The sequence below is a fragment of the Filicampus tigris genome, chromosome 12 (assembly GCF_054856515.1).
Source record: "Filicampus tigris isolate MCC_2025a chromosome 12, RoL_Ftig_1.0, whole genome shotgun sequence".
NCBI lineage: Eukaryota > Metazoa > Chordata > Actinopteri > Syngnathiformes > Syngnathidae > Filicampus > Filicampus tigris.
Window position 1 is genome coordinate 5613835 of NC_141228.1, and position 11104 is coordinate 5624938.

The 11104-nt window shown below is 37.7% G+C and overlaps 1 protein-coding gene across 9 annotated transcripts in view; it reads right to left on the reverse strand.

Moving 5' to 3' along the window:
• LOC147138142 (G protein-signaling modulator 2-like) overlaps nt 1-10688 on the reverse strand; it is a 21747-nt gene extending 11059 nt beyond the window's left edge. For 4 of the 9 annotated variants that reach the window (XM_086047082.1, XM_086047079.1, XM_086047078.1 and 1 more), the window contains exon 1: nt 6673-6827. In XM_086047082.1, coding sequence (XP_085903208.1) covers nt 6673-6737 — 65 coding nt within the window. In that variant the 5' untranslated portion in view covers nt 6738-6827. Of the gene's footprint in view, nt 1-904; nt 973-6572; nt 6828-10548 lie in introns of those variants that run through there. The other 5 variants (XM_086047084.1, XM_086047081.1, XM_086047083.1 and 2 more) reach the window with 3 other exon arrangements.
• Nucleotides 10689-11104: the final 416 nt, after the last annotated feature.

Genomic DNA, 11104 nt, shown 5'->3' on the forward strand with positions numbered 1-11104 from the left:
GGATTCTTCTCATGGCAAAAAACATGTTCAAATACTGTAAACATTTATTTTACACAATTCTGAGGAGCTTGTCACTTGCATCAAGTCCCAAGTAGTAGAACACATTATTGATCCCACAGTGGGGAAAACGGTTTTGGCAGCAAGCAAACATATATTGTGAATAATAGGAAAAAAAAACAATCATTTTCAAAATAATCTGAAAATGCACCTGCAAAAGTTAACTGACTATACAGCCTAAATCCTCATGTCACAATAGCGTCAGCAGAAATTCATTTCACATCCTTGTGGAACAAAGCAAAGGCATAAAATTTACTGTTTAGATGACATATACACAAGCACAAGATCATTAGATTTAAGATTGTATTTTATCATTTTAAGAAATTCGACAACGTTGGTCCACGTTTGATGACGCACAGCATTTAGTTTCTATAACTGCACGATTAATCACCAATCGCAACCAGGTTGGAAATATTGTCAATGTGTGCTGTGACTCAACAATGCAGGCTGCTTCCACCATACAACAATTAATGCTAGGAAGCAAACACTTCCTCATTTCACATCTTCATCATTATCTTGCATGTACAGGGCATATTTTCCATGAAAACGCAGCATATAATCGCTGTCCTGTGAAAAACACATATCCGCTTTAAATTTTTTTAAAACATTTTCGTGAATGGGGTTTCTGCGTTACAGACATCATATTAACGTGAAACTTAGAAATAAATACATATACAATTGGACATACGTGTTTTTCAAAGGACAGCGACGATATGAAAACCTAGAAGCCTGATCCAGCTCCACTTAACATTGACCATGATTGTGCTGTTGCAAATTCTCATCCAAACATTGACCAGAGCAAAGCATTACTCAGTCAAGTGATAAAGTTATAGCCAGACTCACATACCTGTTGCTTCTTCCCATTCTAATGCACTTAAGGCAGTCTGACACGATGGACATTTCAAGCTTCTCAGTCTTTGAAGCAAATACAGCTCTTTCAAAACAGCACCCTTTGCCTTCACTGCCTTCATGTGTATCCACATAACGCAGTCAAAATGTCCCAATGTCATACAGAGAACAAAGACACAGCTCCCATAAATCAGCTACTGCCGTCCTAAATGGAGCTCTGCTAACCTGCGGTAACAGCAAAACAAAAGGACTTAATCCGCTCAGCGCTCACATTGGCCTTAACAGTCTTTGCCAGGGACAGAGCGCAGCAACAATATGTAGACAGGGAGTTCATAGCATGTTGCTGCTACGCAGAAATTATGGAGGGTTATCAACAACTCTGCTGTGAATAGGTCGTTGCTCTCAATCACTTAGTAACCACTAACCAGCATATCTAAGACAAATCGTGGCTTGTGTCACTTCCAATTAAGTCAGATCTCAGTGGTAATTATAGCTACTTTAAGTGGCTCCAGTCAACACTAAGGCTATTTGCTCAACACCCCATGAAATAATCATTTAACAGCAGACGTGTCTTGGGGGGGCTGTAAATGGTTACTTCAAAAGTAATTGATTCACACAATAAGACAGACTTGAATGATAGCAATTTGATTGTAAATAGGCCCTCCATAGGGATCAGGTACTATGAGGCAGAGATAAATGTGCACCGCATAGAATCTCTTTTCACTCATGCTCATTCAATCAAATGTGCTTTTCTCAAAAAAAATCTGAGCCAATTTGGCCACTTGAGAAGGGGGGGGGGGGGGGGGGCATATATCTCTAAATGAACATATGCCGTACTGTATTCACAGTTCATTAAGTCAGAGGGTCATATATACGTTTATATGAATTTAGTTTAAACATAAAAAATTCCAGTCACGTGCCTTCTGGAAGAGTAACGTAAATTAAAAAAAGATGCCTAAATTAGTAATCTGTGCCAAAAACAACACAAAACAAAGCACAAAACCCAAAGTGTATTGCATTTAGAATGAAGCAATCTTCACAATTTACCTCAAACTGCATAAGCGCACTACGAGAATCTGCTGAGATCTGAGCAGGTGTTTACTGTTAAACTTTGTTCATTTTTGACTCCTTATCCTGTTCAAGGAAAGGGGAAAGTTAATTCCTATTCTAGCTTTCTGCAAGAGGCGGAGTACACCCTGGACTGGTTGCCTTGTGAAGGTTCAGTCAGACTCACCAACAGCCATTTAAAATTAGAGGCGGTCGGGCCTCTATAGGCCGAGTACTATTTTTTTTAGCCGCAGAAAAAAAGGCGAATGACGGACGACAGCGTACGACAGCGTGGTTACCCACGCTGTAGATGAATGTCGAATAACGGACACTCAATTTTTAGTAAAATGCCCAGCTCTGTTATTGTATGTAATTGGAATGGCTTGAATCACTGAAAAACTAATGGCCGACGGTCTGCCCCTCAGTAAAATCAGTTGTAGAACTTTGCATAATATTCAAAAGTTCAGTCAAGTTTGGTCGAGTCGCTCGGTCTGTGGTGGGCCTAATAAGCCTGAGAGCAAACATGCCTCCGAGTTTTAAATAAAAATGTCAGCATAACCATAATGACGACATGGATATCAACTTTTGTTTGATCGTGTGCCACATGGAGATTGAACCGGTATATTGCTCCTACCTAAAAACACATCCGGCAATAACAACAACACAAGCGTCTATCTTGAGTGTTAGCTTGCCCAACAAGTTAGTCGACTACTGTAAGTAGAGAATGGAATTCAGAGAAAACTTTGGTATGGTTTCTATGGCTTGTCTCTGCTTGTGTACAATACCTTAGAGGAAAATAGGTTACAAATTATGTAAAAGATACTTTATCAAATGACGCACCCGTAATCAGATGCATATGCACACTATTGTTTCAGATGTACTAAGACATATTTAATTTTGATTTACAAGAACCATTGGTTTTCTGCCAATAAAGTGTCTGGAATACTGGACTGGAATGCAGTATATAAAGAAAAAGACTGATAAAATTTATGAAGAATTTCTTAGTATATATATATATATATATATATATATATATATATATATATATATATATATATATATATATATATATATATATATATATATATATATATATATATATATATATATATATATATATATATATATATATATATATATATATATATATATATATATATATATATATATATATATATATATCAAAAGGGCTAATAAATGCCTGCACAAAGAAAAACACGTTATATAGGGAATTTATGAAATACAAAACTAAAGAATCAGATAGATCAGAATATGTTTAAAAAGAAGATTGCACCAAACTATGAGAAAATAAGAGACACAGCATTAAAGGCATTTGGAATGTATTTAATAATGTGATTAAGAATGGCACTAGCCTATTTTATATAAAATGATATACACATTAACAGTGGATTATGTCATGGATAAATTCAACAGATTACTTTTTCAAATGTTTGACCAAATCTAGCAGAAATAAAATCCTGATCGTGATACAGCAAACTATTCTATTAGTATAGCAAACTATACTAACATTCACCTAATTGAAAGAAAGTCAAAAAGTTCAATGTTTCTCAAACTTGTTGAAGAAAACAACTAATTAATATTGCTAACAATTGCTAAGATAAATCCTCTTCTGATTATTATCAAATTGATATGAAAACAGTGAAAAGGGTACTGTAATTCTGTAAATCTTCAAACCACTTGCGAACATCGCCAATTTATCATTTCACATTGGGCAATTTCCAAATAGAATGAAAACTGCAAAAATTATTCCGACCTACAAAACTTCACAAACTACAGGCCTGTCTTTCTTCTATCACAGTTCTGGAGAATTATTGAAAAACCTTTCAATAATATATTACATGCCTTCATATTAAAACATAAACTAGTCCGCAGTCAAAATGGATTAGTTCAACTGCATTAGCTTCGACAGAATTTATCGTAGAATTGACTGATCCATAAATAAAAAGAAACTCATAAGACTGTACGTAGATCTACAGAAAGGATTGTATATCATAAAGCATGATATTTTGGTCAGAAATTGGAGCTTTGATATAAATGATAGTCTTGAATTTGCTTAGAAACTATTTAAAAGAAAGAACCGTTAGTGGAGTGAGGTGAATTTAAATCAAAATGTTTGAAGGAACTGATAGGTTTCTACTTCTTCCGACACCTTTTCAAACGTGTGTTCACGCATATTTTCATTTCTAATGACTTTGCTGACCACTGTGTAACTTATTTTGTTGCTTTACTTACTACTGTTGTATGTTTGTTTTGTCTCACAAGTGTACTTACTTTTATTAACAGTATGTTATGTTGTTTTAATTTTTTATTTTCTACACGTTCAAAATAAAATTGGAGAAAAAAAAAAAAAGAAAAAAAAAAAAAAAAAGAAGTGTGATGTAGAACATCACACAATACCACATTTCACAATCTACACTCCACTATTTGGTTGGGGGACAATCAACACTTCAAAATTATTAATTGCTGTAAGTATTTCTCTGTGTATTGGTCTTCTTATTGTTCTTCGTTTAACAAAAGCATTCTGCTATATGATATAAGACTAAATTCCTGGTAATGTGTTAAAGATAAAGGCATCTTTTCTATGGTGGACATGACAACGCAAAGACATACTGAGCTATGGAGCGTCACTAACTTCTCAGATTCCTAACAACTGCCACTAAGGCAAATGTTAGCAATCAGTCAGTATCGAGGAAGTAAACTCTTTGGTAAAGGAGGTAAGGCTCAGGTGTGACCATAAAAAAAAAAATAAATAAATAAATAATAATAAAAAAAAAAAGATTCTGATTGAATGGGCCATTTAAAGTTCCACTATACATGTATCAGGTACTATCCTAAATGGGAATGATCATAATAACAAGCATTAGTTCTCTGCAGAGTCAAACAATTTTGAACACTTGATAGAGCATGATTACTGTATATTTTCCATGTCACACTTGTGTATCAAATTAAATGTGTGGATTAAATCAATAAAATCAATAATTGATCATTTTAAAAGGAGGTCAAGACCCCAACTTTTTAGATTTGCGTTTGATGTGATCATTTGATTGATTTGTTTTATTTTTATTTATGTTTTGCTTATTCATTTTACTCATACCTGTTTAATGGTTTTACTTGATACAATTATTATTATCTTAAGTCTTTTCTATATTCTGTATTTGAGGTGTTTCACATGCATGCTTTTACCCCCACGTCATCTACTCTGGTAGTTATTTTCAAAGTTAAGCCAACCCCCTTTTGACGCCGTCAATTTTTTTGGTTTCCATAGCAACCAGCGGCTGCATTGATATACAGCTGGAGCGTATAGGTCACCGTGATCTATACATGTATCTTGGGGAAAAAAACGCTTTAGAGTACAGGAGGCGTTACATCTGCTTCAAAATATTGACGATGAGGATGAATTGCTCGGCAGACACATGCACGGCTGTGTCCCACTTAGGGTTGGGCACCGAAACGTCGGATTCGAATGGAATCAGTTCAATCATTCCGGTTCACCCGGAACCGTTCAGATTTTAGAAGTTCGATTCCTAGTTAGCCGCGCGGAAGAGCTACGAACAAAGTGCGACCGCTTAAATAAAAAATGTGTGCGCGGATGGCGTGCAGCCTTGGGCTCCTGCCGCCGTAGCAATAGCACGTTAGCTCGCCCCCGCTCGCGCTCAGCTCCTCAGCTCCTCAGCTCGCTTTGTCCCGGCCGGCAAGCGTGGGCAGCGTGGGCGGCGGCGACTCTGGACGGGCCAATTCCCACAGATCTCCACAGCTGCGTGGCCGCTGGGACACCACGGTGTCAGCAGTCGCCCTTCACGGGGTCTGTCAACCTGCCCGGGCTGGCCCGGCCGGCTCATTCGGCCGATGCCTAACCATAGAATGACGCGATGCGGCTCATAACCCAAAGTCAGAATCGGTTAAGTACGTCTAATTGCAACATTGAACCAACAAGTTCAACACACAAATGCACATATCCAGCTAATATTTAGCTTAGATCTTACGTAGCTGCAGCGTATACATAAATACTGTACATACAGATACATCCAATGGTCACATAGACTGCTTAGATTAGATAGACTTTCCTTGCTTGCCCTTAAAATGCAGCGTTGTGTTTGTCATATATATTTTCTCTCTAAAGAAAGACAGGTTAGCCAATCAATTGATGTTCAGTAACATGCTTTTAGTAACAGCTGAAAGACGTGTGCGTGTGTAAGTGTATGTGTGTGTGTTTGAAAAGGGCTGAGTGGCTGTTTGCGTAAGTTGAATCCAATGCTTGTTTTTTTTCAATTGAAGGGGAAGTCAACCCAAACATTTTTTTTTTATGTATGTTCTATGCCGGCCCCCTAGTTCAAACAAGCCATTCTGATTAATATTGCATGGAGCATATTCTTAAAAAATAATATTTGGGTTGACTTCGCTTTAATTAAGTACTTGCATAAGAAAATCAATACTCTTGTTCATGTCAAGTGTATTAAAATTCAAGAAAATAATGGAACAGAAAAATCTGTTGATTTTTTTACAATACATAAAATATGCGATTAACTACAAGTTAACTATGAAAAAATGCGATTAACTACGATTAAAAAATTTAATCGCTTGACAGCACTAGTTTTTACCTTAACATTCTCATATTTGATCCTGTTTTAACTCCAATGTTCCTCACGACGGGGTTGTCTATACTGGCAGCTGGGAGTTTACTGGCCTGTGGTGGGTTACCTGCGGATGGAAGCTGGGCTTGGCTCCTGGTGTGGACGCCCCTCCAAAGACGGCGTATGTGTCATGTTTGGTCTGTGTTGGTTTGGGGTTTTGTGTTCTCAGTTTTTCTGTGTCTGTCTCGTCAGTGATTATTGTGTACACCTGTGTGCATTTCACTCCCTAGTGTTGGCCAATCAGCTCCCTCCTACCTTGTGTCTCTTGTCCGGGTGTTTCTTGTCGTCTCGTCAGTGTGCTTGCATTTAAGTTGCTAGTTTTTGTTCAGTCCTGGTCGGGTCATTGTCAGAGTCTTTGCTGTCCTGGTTTGTCTATGTCAGTGTCTGCTGTCCCAGTCTGTCTGTGTCTTCGCGGGTCTGAAGCCTTGTTAGGACAATTATGTTTTTGCCACGATCTCCTCAAGTCCAGCTTCCCCGATATTGTCAAGTACAGCTTCTCCAGCCACCTCCAGCACTGCTTCTACGGTCACGTCCAGCCCTGTGTCTCCCGCTACGTCCAGCCCTGTGTCTCCCGCTACGTCCAGCCCTGTGTCTCCCGCTACGTCCAGCCCTGTGTCTCCCGCTACGTCCAGCCCTGTGTCTCCCGCTACGTCCAGCCCTGTGTCTCCCGCTACGTCCAGCCCTGTGTCTCCAGCGCCCACGTCATCTGTCACTTATTAAAAGCACCTAAACCTATCCCATGTCTCATAGTCTGAATTTGGGTCCACCACGCTTCCGCATCATGCCAGACCTTGACAGTATGCTCACTCTGGTTCCCTCTGCTCAGCCTTGTTCTGAGACGTATTTTTATTTTTTTTTTAAACGGACTAGATAATGGATGGATGGATTTTTTTGTTTTTTTTTTAATGGCTTAACAGTGCTTATTTGGGTGGGGATGGCAAGGTTGTTTTTTTGTTGCTAGGTTTTATTGACCTTAAACTGCAAAATTGTTCTTTTAAACTGTTATGCACTTTGGGTTGCACATGTTCTATGATCAGGTACTATACAAATACAGTTGAGTTGAGTAAAAACACAGTAAACCCCTGCTATATTGTGGCTTAACTTTTACTGTCCTCCTATATCGCAGATTTTTCCAAATGTTACTATAGTTATTACTCCATTTTTATACAGTTAGAATAGTACAATAGTTTTATGTTATCCATTGCATATGTTTTCAAATGTGTTTGTATTGTTTTGAAAATGTGCTTAAAAGACTTTAAAAAATTAAGCGCCTTGAAAGCAGAATTACTGCATGTATAAATTTCGGGGTTTTTTTTTGTTTCAAAATGTATACATATAAAATAAATACAAAATGATTATGCTTAAAAGATTTTGGTCTATTATGAGGGCTTCTGGAACATATCACCCAAAATAACAAGGGACTACTATACTAAAAATTACATTTGACATGGCCCACAATGATGGAAAAAAAAAATGGGTTGACGAGGGATTTGTGTGAAGTGGGGTGTTGCGACAGCATTGATGGGGACTCCCACTACTCATTTATATACTCTATTAGTGATCTTTTCTAGATCCGCAAGTATACAAATAAATTATTTACAACTAAAATAGTAAGAAGATTTCTGTTCTGTTTGTGGTAAATTAACAAAATTCAACTTTAGAAGCAAAAATTATTTCTAATACTTTTTGCTCTGGGTCAAGGTCTGATTTGTGAATACATCAACAACAATCCTCAAGTGACTGCTTTAAAACGTTATTTTACTAGCGATTGCCCTTGTTTTGATTCTGGATGTGGAGATGGCATAGAGGCAGATCTATTCTATTGGGATACAGGACTGCAAGCCACCCCAAAATCTTGAAAAATCCTAAACTATTTTCTTTATTATCTGTAACAGAAAGTTGTGACATAGCAGATTTTAATATTAAATGTAATATATAAACAATATACTACATAACTGATTTCTTGATTGATTTAGAGCGTTTAATAAATTATGGTTGACTCATTTCAAAATGGCCCTTGTGTTATTCATTTTTTCTCCCTTTGGTCACCTCTGATTTCGTGGGTGAATCTCTGAAGCACTGAGTTGGTTGTGTACACTCAACCAAGAAAACAACGTTGTAGCACAACGTGCGGTCAGATGGCGTAATGACAGCCCCATGAAAAACAGTTTCAATTATTCACATGTTCCTATTCAGTGAATGTACCATTTGCAGATTATTCTGATGGCTTGGCAAATTGTTCTGTTATGAAGTCACCAAATGACTGCTTTCAGCCAAATTCTCCAGCTGGCCATTTGTTGTTTTACTCCCCATTGTTGGCTGGATACTTGGTGAATTATTTGAAAGCTTAGTGTACAAAACTTTGAAAAGCAAAGCTTTTGTGTGCGAAAACAATACCTCTCAACAGTCGGACAATGTTCACACAAGCTTCGCTCTTGATACTGTATCCTTTAACTTCAGCTTGTGATACACATATATATTTTCCACTAGTTGTAAAGGAAAAGGGGAAAAAACACTACTACAACTGCTATAATAAAATATACAAAGTGCCACGTTTTGTTTTGATTAATCAATAAATTAAAGAAAAAGGACTGGGTCCCTTCCCAAGTCTATCGAACATTTCCTGTTTAATGATGCAGGTTGAAGGCCCTCAAATGTAGAGATGACAAGAAGCCAGTCAACCCCAAAATTTTGTGCCCCCACTAGTCGAAACACAGCATTCTGATTTTGTTTGTGGAATTAGTTAATTAAGCAGCAGAATCCACCAGTTTCTATCCATCTCAGGGGCCTGCCATTTTGTCTCTTTCTGTCGACTGAAAATGACATCACAGTTGCTCAGTGCTCAAGTAACGATCAATGACAGCTCACCTGTTTTCTGAAGCTGAGTCATGATTGATTGTCACCTGAGCTTTGTGCAATTGTGTTGTCATTTTCAGTCGACAGAGAGTGGCAAAATGGCTATCCCCTGACATGAACAAAAACGGGTGGATTTTGCTGCTTAACTCAAATTCCACAAACGTAATATTAATCAGAATGCTGTGTTTTGACTTGTGGGGCTACATAAAACATAATATTGGCAAGGACATTTTGGGGTTGGCTATAGTAGTGATAGAAATCTGTTGCCGCTAGATTAGATTTCAGTTTAACATTAACATGACAAAGTGTCTTGTGCATCCCAGGCATTTGGCAAACGTTCTTTAGTGCATGAAAATAAACAACCCTATAAGTCAATATACCGGATAACGTATATATTACAAGACTATATTTGGCATCCTTAACCATAACTTTAAGCATTTCAATATACGCCCAGCCAACGCCTAAAAGCGAGCAGAGAAGTGATTCGTTCTCTTTAATCCTTCGAGGAAAACACGAAGCAAGTGACTTGGAGAAAAAACCGAGACGCGTTCATCATGGGCACCTTTGTAATTACTCACTTTTATGAACCATTTAAATAACGCTGTGGTGTAGTATTAAAAGTGACAGGAACGCCGTATAATTCACTAAAACCAGAAAATCTCTAAGGGCAAACACACCATTGCTCTTCTTGCTTACAGTTGGAAAATACAAAAAAATGACTAAACCATCGGTCTGATTGAGCAGTCTGAGTAGACAAGACGTGATGAGTGTTACTGATGAGTGGTTGAAAAATGACGTCGAAGGTCGTATAACTATTGAGTCACACTATATGTCATCAAGTTTCCCGTTTAAATCATGGAGTAAAAAATGTAAAATGTTCAGGCCAAAAAAACAAAACAAACAAAAAAAAAACCCCACTAAAATGTTACTTAGAATGAATTAAATGGCACCTCATTGGGTCATTTCCACGCGATGGAACCGAAAGGAGAACTTTAAATTTAACTCAACATCCATTAACAAATTGATTTCAAACTGACATGCGCGGCACCACCTTATTCGTAACTTATGTGTTAGAAAATCCGTTTACCTTTTTCGATATAGTCCTGAAGAGTAGTATTTTCCCAGGTGTTTACTGCGAGACTTATCCGTTCATCTGGAAGGAAGACGACTTCTTTGGCTCGGGAAACAGAAGTTTAGAAAGCCACTCCTCCTACCTCCCGAAATCTGCTTCGAATTTAGAAACTCGGACGCTGCGTTAACGGACCATCGGAAATGTGGATACTTAACTCGCGAAGATAATAAGAAAAAAAATAAAGCACATCGAAATAAAAGTCGTGTTAATAACCCCATTAAATATTCCTGATTCATACAATGAACAAATTAAATCCCTGGCTCATGTCGATTTGAGAAGTCGTTGTAACAAATTTATGGACCTCTGCCGCCCCCTGCAGCACAGTAAGTGAATGCTACAATCAGCCACTCAGTGGAAAGTCATTAGTCAGAGTACAGTCTGACCGCACTCACGCAACATTCTGGGAATTTTCAGCTCTGCAAAAGTTCCAGAGGAAAGAATGTGAATATATGGAAATGAATGATACATGAGATGTTACTGCAATTAATAGTGTTGTAATATTTATAGTGCC